Source organism: Nicotiana tomentosiformis, chromosome 11, assembly GCF_000390325.3.
Source record: "Nicotiana tomentosiformis chromosome 11, ASM39032v3, whole genome shotgun sequence".
Classification (NCBI taxonomy): domain Eukaryota; kingdom Viridiplantae; phylum Streptophyta; class Magnoliopsida; order Solanales; family Solanaceae; genus Nicotiana; species Nicotiana tomentosiformis.
Window position 1 is genome coordinate 117,461,521 of NC_090822.1, and position 17,156 is coordinate 117,478,676.

A 17,156-nucleotide genomic window follows, 5' to 3' on the forward strand; every position below is an offset into this window, starting at 1 on the left:
ATGCATAAGCAATCACCTTCCCACGTTGCATCAATACGCACCCCAAACCTATACCTGAGGCATCACAATATACCACATAACCTTCTGTTCCTTCTGGGAGAGTGAGCACTGGCGCGGATGTCAATCGATTCTTTAGCTCCTGAAAACTATGTTCACAAGCATCAGACCACTGGAACTTGGTAGCTTTCTGTGTTAACTTAGTCAATGGTGCTGATATAGAGGAAAACCCTTCTACAAACCGCCTATAATATCCTGCTAGCCCCAGGAAGCTGCGGACTTCTAACGGTGTTGTAGGTCTCGGCCAATTCTTCACTGCATCGATCTTCTGAGTGTCGACACTAATACCCTCATCAGATATCACATGGCCAAGGAATGCTACTGAGTTCAGCCAGAATTCACATTTAGAGAGCTTAGCATATAACTTATGATCCTGAAGGGTCTGTAATACTATCCGCAAGTGGCCCGCATGTTCCGCCTCCGAACGAGAATACACCAGAATGTCATCAATGAATACGATCACGAACACATCAAGATAGGGCCTGAATACACTATTCATGAGATCCATAAAAGCTGCTGGGGCATTTGTTAGCCCGAACGACATCACCAAGAACTCAAAATGCCCATATCTTGTCCGGAAGGCCGTCTTTGGAATATCCTTCTCCTTAACCCTCACCTGATGATACCCTGAACGCAAGTCAATCTTGGAGAAATACTTGGCACCCTGGAGTTGGTCAAACAGGTCATCAATTCTTGGAAGTGGATACTTGTTCTTTATTGTAAACTTATTCAACTGTCGATAATCGATACACATCCTTAACGACCCATCTTTCTTCCGCACGAACAAGACTGGCGCACCCCAAGGTGAAGTGCTAGGCCTAATGAAACCCTTATCCAGCAAGTCCTTCAACTGTGCCTTCAACTCTCGCAACTCTGCCGGGGCCATCCTGTATGGAGGGATAGAGATCGGTTGAGTGTCAGGCAATGCATCAATGCTAAACTCAATCTCCCTTTCAGGAGGAAGGCCTGGGAGTTCATCTGGGAAAACATCTGGAAATTCATTGACCACGGGGATTAATTGTAGAGTAGGCGGCTTCGCCTCCGCATCCCTAACGCGAACAAGATGATAAATGTAACCTTTTGAGATCATCTTCCTTGCCTTAAGATAGGAAATAAACCTACCTTTCGGCGTAGCAATGTTCCCCTTCCATTCAATGGCGGGTTCACAAGGAAACTGAAACCTAACCATCTTCGTACGACAGTCAACATTTGCATAGCATGAGGCCAACCAGTCCATTCCCATTATCACATCAAAATCAACCATTTCTAACTCAAATAAATTTGCCGAGGTTTGACGACTACAAATCATCACAGTGCAACCTTTATAAACCCTTCTAGCAATCACAGAATCTCCTATCGGAGTGGATACCGCAAGTGGTTTACTTATCAATTCAGGTTCAATGCCAAACTTATTAGCCACAAAGGGTGTAACATATGATAAGGTAGATCCTGGATCAATTAGCGCATATACATCATAAGAAAACACAGACAATATACCTGTAACAACATCCGGAGATGACTCGAGATCTTGTCGACCTATTAGAGCATAGGTTCGATTTTGAGCACCACTCGAACTCGGCACTGAACCTCTACCTCTACCACGACCTGTCGACTGTTGAAAACCTTGTGCTGGAGGTCGAACTGATGAGGAAGAACTAGACACAGATCCAGTCGATTGAGCCATACCACCACCTCCTCTGTTAGGACAATCCCGCATCATATGGCCACGCTGTCCGCAAGAATAGCACGCATCGGAACCTCGACGGCACAGTCCAAAGTGGGCCTTGCCGCACTGATCATAACGAGGTGTTGGGGGTCTCGTCTGACTAGTATCTCTATGAAATTGTGAGCCTGATGCCCTCGAACTCTGACCTGAACCAGAATAGGTAAATCGATCATACCGAGGCCTCTGAAACTGTGGAGGAGCACTAGCTACAGGTGGCGCCGAACTCCTCGAAGATTGGGGCCTGATACTGCCTCTGAACTCATCAGAATACCCTGCAAATCTTGCCCTCTTATGCTGGCCCCTATCCTGCTCCCTATCTGCCCTTTGCTGGCGCTTACGATCCTCTAGGGTCTGGGCATAAGCCTGAATACGGGAAATATCCATGCCCTCTACCAAGGAGGCTGTTGTGCACTCATTTATCAGATGTGGTCCCAACCCGTTCACGAACAGATGCACCCTATCACTCATCTCTGACACCATATGGGGAGCATACCTTGCTAAAGAATCAAACTGTATACTATACTCTCGTACACTCATATTACCCTGTCGAAGGTTCAAGAACTTATCAGCTCTAGCTCGTCGTATCTCAACTGGCAAGTAGTGACGAAGAAAGGCCTCAGAAAATTCCTTCCACACGGCTGGAGGAGCGTTCGGACCCCTAGATCTCTCCCAACTATCATACCAGAAAACCGCTAAATCCCGTAACCGATAAGAAGCCAACTCTACTGCCTCCGTATCACTAGCATGCATAACCCGCAATGTACGATGAATCTGATCAATAAATATTTGTGGGTCCTCCTTGGGGTCTGATCCGGTAAACACTGGAGGGTCTAGATTAATAAAATCACGAACTCTCGCACTAACCGGTTTATCAGCAGCACCGGTATTCTGCCTCTGAGCCTGAGCAGCTACCAAGCTAGTCAACAATTGCACCGCACTGCGCATATCATGGTCTGTAGTGCCAGACGGAGGAACTGGATGTACTGGGTGCCTCCTAATATCCTCGGGAGGAGACAGAGAGGTATGAGACGGCATCTCACTCTGAGCCTCACTTTGGCCTGCTCTGGCTGGAGGCACCTGAATGTTACCCTCTCCCACAGCTGTATCAAGCCGTTTACTAATCGCTTGCTTCCTAGTCGAAGGCATCGCTGAAAGAAAACAAGGTGAATATTAGATATGAACACTTACTACTCAACTCTACGCACGATCTAGATTCAGGAAGAAGGTAACAACCCTAGATGTCACGTAGCCTCCTGATTATAAATGTGGCGCGCTACACATCCATAATCAAAACTCTACTAGACACGGCTCATAGACAACCCCTAGGACAGACTTGCTCTGATACCAAGTTTGTCACGACCCAACTGGAGGGTCATGACTAGCACCCGGACCATACTTGCCGAGCACCAACGTACATTTTATCTAACCTTCCTTATTATCTTTAAGGGTCGACAAGATCAATATAAATAGTAGACATGGATCATGAACATCCAACAATGAAAGATAATGTCATGAACATACATAACATGGGACGACAAAACTGTCAAGAAACTATATATAAGGTACGAGCTATCATGATGCCATGAAAGACTATACAACAAAAATCAGCTGAAAAGGCATTCTAAACCATACATAAGTCGACACCTGTCTATGAGCCTCTAAAAGAACATAAGTGCTACAACATTGCCGGAACAGGGCCCCGACATACCCATAAGGTCTATAACAAAAATGCATACCAAGACCACGGCAAGTCCGGAGAAGGGATCTCGCCAATAACCGCTGAACTGGACAGCCTATTGTGGTGGGGGAGCTACGTCTACCTGTCTATCAGGACCTGCAGCACGACATGCAGCGTCCACAAATAAAAAGGACGTCAGTACGAATAAAGTGCTGAGTATGTGAGGCAAGAAAGCATAAGTAAGAACAATAATGTAAACATGGATAGAGAATATACAACCTGTGACATCTGGGTACCTCTGAGGGCTACTGACATGAAATACATGATACATATATATATATATACATAAACTTTTAAAACATACGCCTTTGTGGGCATCACCATCATCATATCGTACCCGGCCATAATAGGCTCGGTAAAACGTACCCGGCCATCATAGGGCTCGGTAGAATCGTACCCGGCCACGTGGAGCTCGGTAAAACCCAACTGATCAGTGGTTGCACAATAGGTGCCATACCCGGCCAACTATAGCGTGGCTCGGTAGAGTAAAATAGATACATATATATGATGCATGCTGGACTCATTGGAATCACATTTTGAACCTTTCGAAGTGACGTAAGGTCGGTATCCTTCGTACACGTTATTAGGATTAACTCTTCATCAAGAAACTTATAAGAATCAGGAACTACCAACAACATTGATAATATAAGAATAAGAGAAGTAACATCAATACCAATCGTTTCATAAGAAGGGCAGCAATGTAAGTACTGCTAGCTTCTAAGAGTAGAGTATCTTTGGGAGCTCGTTCATTATATTATGTACAATCGGAGTCGTGCAAAAGAATGAAGGGGATAGCCTCACATACCTTGTATATACTGCCCAACCTCAAGCTATGCAAATATCACGACTCCTTAGTCTACAATAAGACAAATGACACTATCATTATCGTTTAAGCGTCGTAACTATTATGTATCGACCACAACCTATTTTACGATGAAACGGACAGCACCTCCCCTATTTATATGACTTCCCACAAGTCAATACAATCACCAAACAGCCCAAACAACATCATTAATAATCATATTGAGCCTCCAAAACAGTCCACCAACTAACAACATTACTACCAAGCTTTTCGATATATATTTCACAAGTTCTAGCTTCAACGACTTAGCTGCAACTTGGATAATCTTAAATATATATAGAGTAAGAGGTTCCTTACCTTTAAACAGAAAGAACAACTCCAATTTGACCTTAATTTTCCACGAAATATCCCTTCAATTCTGCCACAAGAACAAGGAAGCGAAACTAGCAATTAATTCGGGTTTTTCGGCACTAGAATTACTTTAGAAGACTTGAAATCACCTAGGGTTGATATTAAAAACTTTAAGGTGTATTTACAGGACATAAAACACTTAAAACAACCTCCCACATGAGCTGGAACAACACAAAAATCAGCAACAACAAGAAGAACAAGAAACTTACTAGCGCCACGGGATTCCCGATATTTGATTTGTGTTGTTTGCCCTTTGTTTGGGTCTTGGATCATGAGAGAACCTTGAGAGACTGTTTTTAGGGTTATAAGGTCTGAATATACTGAAAAATAATGACTTAAAACGGGGTTGAGGTATCTTATATATGTCCATATGTCTTAAACCGCCTTTGTGGGCCCCATAGAGAGCAGCTTGGCGCACTCTCGCGAAAACGCGAATATCTCTCTATTCCGAGATCGTATCAACGAACGGTTTAATGCGTTGGAAACTAGACTCATAGATCTTCAATTTGATAGGTAGATCACCCCATAATTCCAAGCACATTGGGAGAAAAATACAGTAACATTTGACCTAAAGTTTAAGTAAAATTATAAACCTAAGTTGCGACAACTTTTATCGACTTTTATTTCATAACTCGCTTGACTTCAAGACTTATGATGCGGATATTATATGATTCAAATACATTAAAACAAGACCTCTTGGGACAGTTAATCACCTCTAGTGTTATCCGAAAATACGGGTTACAACATCCTTGATTCGTTTAACTTCTAATATTTGTTAACCACTCTTATACACCCTTGTATCATTTAAGACCAATAGGATTAACTTCTTATCATCTCAAAGATAATCTCTTCTTGGATTTACATCGACTAACTTACGACGTGATCTATGGTATGCGAATTTGGTTTGTAACATATTATTCGCTATCTTGAACCATTGACGGGAGATTTATTTACTGCTCGATTTGTAGATCGTCGATTTAATGAAATAAATTTCCCACAATTAGGGGGAGAGAAAAAGGAAATCAAAAGAGAAATTGTGTGGAAAATTTTATCATTATCTCACTTTGATCCACGTACCCCTATATGTAATCAGGAGGTCCAGAAGATCATCCATTTACAAAATATAGCAAATCAAATGCCAGACGCATTTACTGATTTGAAAAGGATAACTAAGTCACATATCCCTGCAGAGAATGTTCCTATCCGAATTGATATCCCAGCAGGACCATCTACTAGCATGAGAGCTAGTGAACCTAAAGCACTCCTGAAGCGTGGTAGGCCTTTGAGTTCTAAGGATGGAAATCCTAGAAAAAGAAAATCGACAAATGATCAAAATGATATTATGAAGGGATCTCCTGAAGAGACCCAAGATCTGATTAGTTCTGAGATTCTTGATGAAATCAATGAACCCGAAACTCAAGTGAGCGAGGAACTTTTAATAAGTTCTGATGGGATTAATTTAAATCGATCTGAAATGGTGGTGGATAATATTTTTGCTTATAATGTTGCACTTAACATTATGCAAGATAATGAGGATTTTGAACCCCGATCTATCGAAAAATGTCAACAAAGATCTGATTGGCCAAAATGGCTAGAGTCAATTCAATCGGAATTGAAGTCACTTGCTAAAAGAGAGGTCTTTGGACCAGTAGTCCAAACACCTGCTGGTATAAAGCTAGTTGGTCATAAATGGGTTTTTGTGAGAAAAGGGAATGATAAAAATGAAGTTGAAAGATACAAGGCTCGCCTTGTTGCACAAGAATTCTCACAACGACCTGGAGTCGATTATGAAGAAACATATTCACCAGTTATGGATGCCATAATATTTCGATATCTCATCAGTTTAGCCTTACGTGAAAGGCTTGAAATACATCTAATGGATGTAGTTACAGCTTATCTGTACGGGTCACTTGATAATGAAATTTACATGAAAATCCCCGAAGGATTCAAAATTCCTGAAGCATATTCAAAATCTCGGGAAATGTACTCAATCAGATTACAAAGATCTTTGTACGGTTTAAAACAATCTGGGCGCATGTGGTATAATCGCCTCAGTGAATATTTGCTGAAAGAGGGTTACATAAATGATGTTATTTGCCCATGTATTTTTATAAAGAAAATGGCTTCAGAATTTGTTATACTTGCTATTTATGTTGATGACATAAATCTTGTTAGGACTTCAGAAGAGTTCCAAAAGGCAATTGAATATCTTAAGAAAGAATTTGAGATGAAAGATTTTGGAAAGACAAAACTTTGCCTTGGTCTGCAAATTGAACATTTAGCAGACGGAATCTTTATTCATCAATCTGCCTATATAGAAAGGGTCTTAAAACGCTTTTACATGGACAAAGCGCACCCATTGAGTACACCAATGGTTGTTCGATCACTTGAAGTGAATAAAGATTTGTTCCGACCTCCAGAAGAGGATGAGGAACTCCTTGGTCCCGAAGTACCCTATCTCAGTGCAATTGGTGCACTAATGTATCTTGCTAATGCTACAAGGCCTGACATAGCATTTTCTGTTAATTTACTTGTAAGATATAGTTCTTCTCCTACACGGAGACATTAGAACGGGATTAATCATATACTGCAATATTTAAAGGGAACTCTTGATATGGGTTTGTTTTATGCTAACAAAGATAGTGCAGATCTTGTTGGTTATGCAGATGCAGGTTATTTATCTGATCCCTATAAAGCTAGATCTCAAACCGGGTACATGTGGAGGTACTATCATATCATGGCGCTCCACAAAGCAATCTATTGCTGATACTTCTTCAAATCATGCTGAAATAATAGCTATTCATGAAGCAAGTAGGGAATGCGTAGGGTTGAGATCAATAATTCATTTTATTCGAGAAAAATATGGTTTGGAATGTGAGAAAAGACCCACAATTTTATACGAAGACAATGTTGCATGCATAGCCCAATTGAAGGGAAGATTTATAAAAGGAGATAGAACGAAGCATATTTCACCAAAATTATTCTACACACACGATCTTCAGAAAAATGGTGAAATTGATGTGCAACAAATTCGTTCAAGTGACAATCCGGCAGATTTATTCACTAAATCTTTACCAACTTCAACTTTTGAGAAGATGGTATACAAGATTGGAATGCGAAGACTTAAATATTCAAAATAAGGTTTTCATTAGGGGGAGTAAAATACGCGATGTACTCTTTTTTTTCTTACTAAGGCTTTTTCCCACAGGGTTTTCCTTATAAGGTTTTTAATGAGGCAGCTAGTAATGCGTATTACTAAATATGTGTACTCTTTTTCCTTCACTAGAATTTTTTCCCACAGGGTTTTTTTTCTAGTAAGGTTTTAATGAGGCACATTATCTTTTAATGAATATCCAAGGGGGATGGTGTTATAAATATATTATATTATGGATGTTCATTTAGTACTCCGTTGTAAATAAGCTTCCTGAAGAAGTTTATCCATATGAGGCTCCGCCGTAAATATGTTTATCTATTTAGTACTCCATTGAAAATAAGCCTCCTGAAGAAGCTTATCCTTTCGGTACTCCGTTATAGATAAATATTACCCATGGTAGAAGATTATCTATATCTGGCACAACATCTTAAAGTAGCAGCTTATACAACAGTTTACAAGCAGCTTGCAGCAGTAGCTTACAAGCAGCTTACAGTAGCAGCTTACACAACAACTTCCTTTCTTCTATAAATAGAGGAGAATTCAGTTCATTATATACATAAATTTAAAGTTTGAATAATATATCAATTTTTTTCTATATTTATTTTTACTTTACTGTCTTTATTTTATAACACATTTGTCCTTTTCATGAGCTCGCTTACGTTTGCACGTGTGTTTTTTAGCAGCCATTTATTTTGTCAAAAACCATATGAAAGCTCTAGGAAATGTTCTAGAAACCTCAAAGGAAACCCAACATTAATAAAAATAAAAACTCTCTCTTACTTTTCTTCTTTCTTTCGTTCCGCTCGCATCACCTGACCTGAAAAATTCCTTAATCCACATGATTGACAAAACGCGGTCTATTTTTATCCGCTTTTAGAACACCGGCCATTTCGTTGACTAAACTTAACCAACAAGGAAAATTAAAACAACAATAATACTACTATTAAATTGTCCTAAAACTGTCATGTATTTGAGAAACACGCAAAAGTCAGAAACAAGCTTAAATCAAAACCTAGATATATGTGAAGCAAAACCAACCCAAGTGTATCATATATCCTCTTACTTCTAAGTTCTCACATTTCTCTCAAAGTTTCAAATTTGGTATACAATAAGACGTCTTAGTATCTTCATTCTTTTTTCTCCATCAATATTATGAATGCCATGAAAAGAAGCAGAGAAGAGGACAGGCAAGTGGAAGCAGAAGCCATGGCTAACTGTGCCTTAATGCTATTGTCTCGTTTAAACAACAACAACAACACGACTTCAACAGATCGAGATTATCACAATGATTTCGAATGCAAGACTTGCAATAAACGCTTTCCATCTTTCCAAGCTCTTGGCGGCCAACGTGCAAGTCATAAACGGCCAAGATTACTTGCCAGAGATTTTCTTGTGCAATCAAAAAAGAATAAAATGCATGAATGTTCTATTTGTGGTATGGAGTTTTCTTTGGGTCAAGCTTTAGGTGGTCACATGAGACGTCACCGTGATGAAATTAATAATACTTCAGCGGCAGCCGGAAAGACAATGATTCCGGTGTTGAAGAAGTCAAATAGCAGCAAGAGAATTTTCTGCGGCTTGGACTTGAACTTAACCCCTGATGTAGATGTTGAACTGAAGTTATGGCCGACGGCACTAGTTTTATCTCCTGTTTTGAGAATCTTTATTTAAGTCCCTTTTCTTAGTTAACCTTTTAGGATTAGCAGAAATTGATTTGCTAACTCTTTTCGGGTTCTGCCCTTGTATATTTCCATAACTAGTGAATACGCACTTCGCGCGCTTGTATAAAAGATAATTAAGCAAATCAGGTTACTTATAAGACCTAATTGGATTTGTTTTTCCGAAATGGAGTTTTATAATTTATACTTAGAAGAATACTAATTTTATTAAAATTCTTAATTTACGTGAACTAATTCTTCTTTGGATAGATCAGAGCTTCTGAAAACTGAAGATAGTATTTACAGTTTTATCATCTAGTGAAGTAGGAGCCACAAACTTCAAGATTGTTATTTTTTTCTTTTTCTTTTCCAGATAATTTTATTGTACGGCAAATATAGTAATATGTTAGCAGGTGAAAATAAAAAAAAATTAGTTTTTGACAACTTATTCACGTCCCAAATTCACCTGCCATCGAATGATTGGTTGTTGTCGGGCCACGACACTATGAGTTTATTGAACGCGTATTTGAGGTGCAAAATAGCTCGAAAAATAGTGTTGGTCTTAAAAGTATCATTAGGTCGTGGAATTGCATGCAATTAATTACGGTATTACAATAGTTGAGTGCACTAAGTTTATTTGTGAAATAAAAAAGAAAACAAGAGAATTGGTACTTTTCTTTTCATTATTTTCTTCACGCAAATAACTATATTGCAGTAACTTGTTTAGAGTCATACTAATGCAGCAACAAATATATAAAACCAATAGAATACATAATAGTGAACTACAAATGTATAATAACGGCGGAGTTCACCTTTATATTACTCACACAAATAGTAATCAGTTCACCTTGTTTCCTCACATTGACGGAGTTTCACGCCCGATAAAGTACTTGAATCATTGCAGTCCAATCATCTATATTATCATTCAACTCGAAAGAAAAAGGTATTTTATTACAATAGAACAATAAAAGATCAAGTTAGATGCGGTTCAATACATATGTAATGCACAAATTTATATTAAAAATATGATGAAGCATAGAGATTAGTATGAATTATTATTCAGATTAATCAGATAACGTGGGAAGAAAATTTTAAACAAAGGTACAGAAGCAAGTAAATGGAAATGGCAATGAGTTTTGCATGTAATGAGATGGGATATTTGTGATGAATACAAGCAACAAACCAAAGGACACACCAGCCCAATTAAAATAATTTAATAGGTGCAATATTTATTAATACCTATTTCCTGGGCCCTAGAGTATAGCTTCCGCCTTACCTGGTCTAATACAGAACCACAGATTTTATAAAATTTGGTTCAATACAATTGAATAAAACTGTACGTTCACATTGTATTGCTTTTAAATAAATCACGGTGTGCATAGAAAAAAGAGATAAATTTAAAAATAGCCAGATTTACAAGTAATAATTGAAAAATAGTCACAATTTCAAAAGTAATCGAAATTTAGCTAATTTTCATATAAAGATAAATCTGAACGAAAACACTGTTCAAAATTTTAAAAATATTCCCGCATAATATACTGGAGTTCGAATTTTTTACATGTGAACTTCCAGCATAATATACTGAAGTTCTAGCATAATATGCTGGAAGTTCATACATAGGTGCACCAATCTCCAGTATATTATACTGGAACTATCCGTATTGCAACAAAATAGTGACTATTTTTCAATGACTTTGTTCACACTGGCTATTTTTCAATTATCAATCCGAAAATTGGCTAGCCCGTGCTATTTTCACAACAAAAAAAAATATGCACAATGGATCTGACGATGCACTTAAGTGGAGAAATAGGAAAAAAGAACAAAGGGCCCAAAAAATTGTACAAATTTAGCAACTGTCTCGATAATAAAATTATTAAACAAATGAAGGAGATAAGACATGGACAAAGGGGGAAAGTTGGTGCTGAAATACTACTCCCGAGAAATATATATCCTAATACACCAAAAAAACGAGTAGTATATATCTCATTACCACCCTCTAAGTATTGCAAAGCCAATATATTTAAGAAATGCAAAGAGAAAATTTGAAAAGACCATGATACAACTTCAATGTTGTGTATGTGAGAATTTGAAGAAACGTTACAATTGAGTTCATGATTACCAATTACAAAACATCTATTCCGAGAGCGTTTGATTCCTGAGAGCTTTCAAGTTTTTATAATCCTTCTCCACATAGGTGTATACGGTAAAAATCGGTTAGTCTTTCGTACGAACTGGTCGAAATGGTAATGCATTGGATCGGAGAATCGTCTTCATAATATCAGGTTGAGGTCCGAAGTCAGGTCACCAAGCTTCGAGCCCTAGGGACCGATCAATGTCGAGCTCGATATCATTATCAAACTCGAATCTAAATCGAACTATGATGCAAAGTGAAGTTATCAAGCTTATGAGGCAGAGACCGACCAACACTGACCCCGAATTAATACAAGGATCCGAGTCAGAATCGAGCTCGAGTCAAGATTGAGAGCTTGAGTCGATACCAAGCTCGAGTCAATATCGAGCTCACAGACAAGAGCCGTTGCAATCCCACAAGAGGAGAGAATCCTGGCAAGAACTATGGAATAGCTGATTTATCATGTGTCTCCCACTATGTATTTTTAAATATATCTAAAGTAGGATCCCTCCACTATAAAGGGGATGTTTATTATTTCTGTAAGGACCAAGTTTTTGCATACATTGTAACTGAGATATCATACAATCTTATATTGAAGAGTTATCATTTTTTAGCTTCATAAATTGATTCATCTTGCTTAATCTATAAATCATCTTCTTCCCAAATTTGCTTATTTTTTATTCTCTACAGTCAACACTTGATATTTCTATTCATTCTTACGATTTGTGTCAAGTTATACCACATACCCTTAGAACTACGTACAAATTTAACTCAATCCATTTTTCGGGTAAACAGTTTGGCGCCCACCGTGGAGCTAAGGATAACAGTGGTTATTTGGTACAAATCTGCTAAACGCACCCTCTTACACTTATTGTTAAAAGTATCTTTGATTTCGAATTAGCAACAATGAACTCTCAATTAATGGCCTTACCTATCGACAACGAAAGTGGCCTTCAAGGAGAAAACAACAACTTGACAACCAGGGCCGAAAGACTGCTTGTCGATATCGTTGGGGCCCGAGTTGAAGTACCATTAGATGTTAATTCGCATGTGGCTGGCTATTGAGGAAAACCAACGTTCTGAGCCTGAAAATAACAATCATGGTGGTACTTGATCTGCACCTCGAGACACCCATAACGTTGAGGAAAACAGAATCAGCTTGCATATGATTTTCGAAATGTTGCAAGCTCAACAGGTAGTGATAGCTCAGTTGCAGAGTCAAACACAGGTACCAAGCAGACCGGAGCCCAGTCTACCCCGAGAAATTACCCACAAAATGGAGCCAGCTGTACTAAGGTCAAATAAGCAAGAATCGGGGACCAATCCCGAAATTGTTAAGATGTTCGAAGAACTGACAAAACGAATAGAATCAGGAGAAAAGAGGATCGAAGAAAATAACAAAAAGGTGGAAACGTACAACTCCAGGGTTGATCAGATCCAGGGGGCACCCCCGATATTGAAAGGCTTAGATTCTAAAAAATTCGTACAGAAGCCTTTCCCCCCGAGCGCGGCCCCTAAACCAATCCCAAAGAAGTTTTGCATGCCCGAAATTCCTAAGTATTATGGGACGACCGACCCCAACGAACATGTCACCTCTTACACATGTGCCATTAAAGGAAACGATCTAGAAGATGATGAGATCGAATCTGTATTATTGAAAAAATTCGGTGAAACCTTGTCGAATGGGGCAATGATATGGTATCATAATTTACCATCTAACTCTATTGATTCTTTTGCTATGCTTGCATATTATTTCGTAAAAGCACATACCAGGGCCATAAAAGTCGAGACCTGGAAGTCGGACCTATTCAAGGTAAGACAAAAGGATAACGAGATGCTAAGAGAATTTGTATCTCGTTTCCAAATGGAACGAATGGATCTACCACCAGTCACAGACGATTGGTTTGTTCAAGCTTTCACTCAAGGTCTGAACGAATGAAGCTCGATGGCTTCACGGCGGCTGAAACATAACCTAATCCAATACCCAGCTATTACTTGGGCCGATGTGCACAATCGGTATCAATCTATAATAAGGGTCGAAGACGATCAGTTGGGTTCCGGGTCCGGTTTTAAAAGGGATACCGATCGAGAACCAAGGTCAAGCAAGGATCGATACTGGCCGTACAACGGAGATCGTCGGGGTAGCGAACTTTTACGTAACCTCGTACGAGGCAAAAAGAGAAATAATCGAAGCCAATGGTCTCGGGGACTAATGAACATAAATGGGTTCGATAGGCATAACAGACCTAAGGAAGCACCACGACTATTGGAGTATAACTTCAGCATCGATGCATCCGCCATCGTGTCGGCTATCGGACGCATCAAGGACACTAAATGGCCTCGACCCATGTGGACCGATCCTGCCCAGAGGAAACCCAATCAAATGTGTGAATATCATGGCACCCATGGGCACAGAACGGAAGATTGCAGGCAACTAAGAGAGGAAGTAGCCCGATTATTCAATAAAGGGCACCTTCGAGATTTTTTAAGCAACAAAGCCAAAACCCATTTCAAAAACAAGGATTTCGGTAAACAAAACGAACAGGAAGAACCATATCACGTCATCCACATGATCATCAGTGGCGTCGATACCCCTCAGGGGTCGGTACTTAAACACACTAAGACATCGGTTAAGAGAGAAAAATGATCTCGAACTTGGGATTATGCACCCATAGGAACCTTGTCCTTTAATGATGAAGATGTATAAGGAGTCATGCAACCTCACAACAATGCACTGGTAATATCCATACTTATGAATAAAATTAAAGTTAAGCGTGTGTTAATTGATCCGGGTAGCTCGGCCAACATTATTTGATCGAAGGTTGTAGAACAATTCGGTCTACATGACCAGGTCGTACCCATAACCCTGGTTCTAAACGGATTCAATATGGCATGTGAAACTATCAAAGGCGAGATAATTTTGCCGATAAACGTGGCCGGAACTATCCAGGAAATGAAGTTCCACGTAATAGAAGGCGATATGAGATACAACGCCCTTTTTGGAAGGCCGTGGATCCACAATATGAGAGCTGTACCTTCGACCTTCCACTAGGTTCTTAAATTCTCAACATCGGAGGGAATCAAAACAGTGTACAGGGAACAACCAGCCGCAAGGGAAATGTTTGTCGTCGAAGAAGCAATTCCGATATCCTCGCCTTCATCGACAAAGGGTTTGGGCTCGAAGGGGGAATGTGATGCCAAATATCAATCACAGACGTCAGCTTCGAACCAACTAGAAGATCAGAAGATTGACGAAGATGATGAGCAACGGATCCCAAGATCCTTCGTGGTCCCCGATGATTCCGACGCTACCCAATCAACGGTCGAAGAACTGGAGCAAGTTGTACTAATTGAATATCTGCCCGAACGAAAGGTATACCTAGGAATGGGATTAACCCTCGAACTCAGGAAAAAGCTTATTCGATTTCTTATTGATAATATAGATTGTTTTGCTTGGTCCCATTTAGACATAACAGGGATCCCACCGGATATAACGACGCATCGGCTAAGCTTGGACCCTAGGTTTAAACCAATGAAGTAAAAGAGAAGACCCCAGTCCGAGGTAAAACACGCATTCATAAAAAATGAGGTAACTAAACTTCTCAAAATAGGGTCCATTCGGGAAGTAAAATATCCCGAATGGTTAGCCAATGTGGTTGTAGTCCCTAAAAAAGGGAACAAACTTAGAATGTGTGTAGATTACAAGGATTTAAACAAGACATACCCCAAAGATTTTATTCCACTGCCTAACATCGATCGCATGATCGATGCCATGGCCGGCCTCGAGATCCTTACTTTTCTCGATGCCTATTCCCGGTACAATCAAATCCAAATGAACCCGGAGGACCGAGAAAAGACTTTGTTTATCACCAAGTATGGAACCTATTGTTATAATGTAATGTCATAGTGCTAATAAGAAAATATAGGATCTTGCCAGCACATACTGTCGTGTGGTTAAGGTGGTCCTCTCATGAGTCTGTTTTTTGTTTTTACTCAAATTGGTGTTTACAAAAATCACAAGGTTGTTGGTGATTTTTAGGATATTTAGGATATCAAAATCAATTATATTTACCATATACAATATTATAATATTATAATACTAAAAATATAAATATTTATGTATTATATTTTGTAACGAGCCGACTGGTCGTTTTCAGCTCTAGCGCGTCGTTCAGCGATTTGAGGTCTTGAACAGCTTCACTTCAAGTATTATGACTTGTATGTGTGGCCGGAATTAAATTTCGGGAAGTTCAGAGTTGATTTGGAAAGAGAATTCTAATTTAGGAAGCCTTAAGTTGGAGGAATTGACTAAAGTATGATTTTTGAGTAAACGGCCTCGGAACTGGGATTTGAAGGTTCCAACAGGTTCATATGATGATATTGGACTTGGGCGTATGTCCGGATCAGATTTTTGGATGACCCGGGAGCGTTTCGGCGCCTATTGTAGAAGTTGGCATTTTGGAAGAATTTCATAAATTTGAATTGAAGAGTATTTCAATGTAATCGATGTCCGTTTTGGATTCCGAGTCTAGGAATAGTTCTGTATGGTGATTCTGGTATTGGGAGTGCGTCCGGAAGTGGATTCGGAGGTCCGTAGATCATTTTCGGGTCATTTGGTGGAAGTTAGAAATCTAAAGGTTTATGAGAAGTTTGACCGGGAGTGGACTTTTTGATATCGGGGTCGGAATCCGATTCCGGGAGTTGGAGTAGGTCCATAATATCGAATGTGACTTGTGTGTAAAATTTGAGGTCAATTGGACGTGATTTGATGGGTTTCGGCATCGAATGTAGAAGTTTGAAGTTCTAAAGTTCATTAAGTTTGAATTGGGGTGCGATTCATGATTTTGATGTTGTTTGATGTGATTTGAGGCCTCGAGCAGGTCCGTGTTATGTTATGGGACTGGTTTGTGCGACTTGGATGGGGGCCTCGGGTGTGTTTCAGGGTGGTTTCGGATCAATTCGGGCTGTTTTGGCTGCTGCTGTTGTTGGTTCTAATGTTGTCCTTCGTGAACGCGAAGGGAGTCCCGTGATCGCGAAGGGAGGATTTCTGGGCTGCTGATGGTTGTTCGTCGCGAATGCGGCACGGGGGCTGCGAACGCGGAAGAAGGTATGGAACAGCCTACGCGAAATCGGGAGAGCTATCGCGAACGCGTAGAAGGAAGAGGGAGCGGGCCTGGAGCAGCTGGCCTTCGCGAACGCGGCTGGTGGAACCCGAACGCGAAGGGTGGTGGTCTCAAATGTTCGCGAACGCGACCAGGATGATGCGAACGCGAAGAGGAAATCGGAGGCGGTGTTTCTTTGGCCTTCGCGATTGCAATGGTCTTTCCGCAATCGCAAAGAAGGGCGGACCTGGGCAGTAAAGATTTAAAGACGGGATTTGGCCATTTCCTTCCATTTTTCATTTGGTTGGGTGATTTTTGGAGCTCTTGGAAGGGAGATTTTCGTCATCTATGTCAAGGTAAGTGGATTGTATATAGAT

At 40.0% G+C, this 17,156-nt stretch overlaps 1 protein-coding gene across 1 annotated transcript; it reads left to right on the forward strand.

Annotated features, from left to right (window-relative positions):
• The first annotated feature begins 8,870 nt into the window (after positions 1-8,870).
• LOC104099376 (zinc finger protein ZAT12-like) lies at positions 8,871-9,990 on the forward strand. The gene has a single exon (XM_009606346.4). The coding sequence runs from the start codon at positions 9,041-9,043 to the stop codon at positions 9,557-9,559; it is 519 nt and encodes a 172-aa protein (XP_009604641.1). The 5' UTR covers positions 8,871-9,040; the 3' UTR covers positions 9,560-9,990.
• The last annotated feature ends 7,166 nt before the right edge of the window (positions 9,991-17,156 follow it).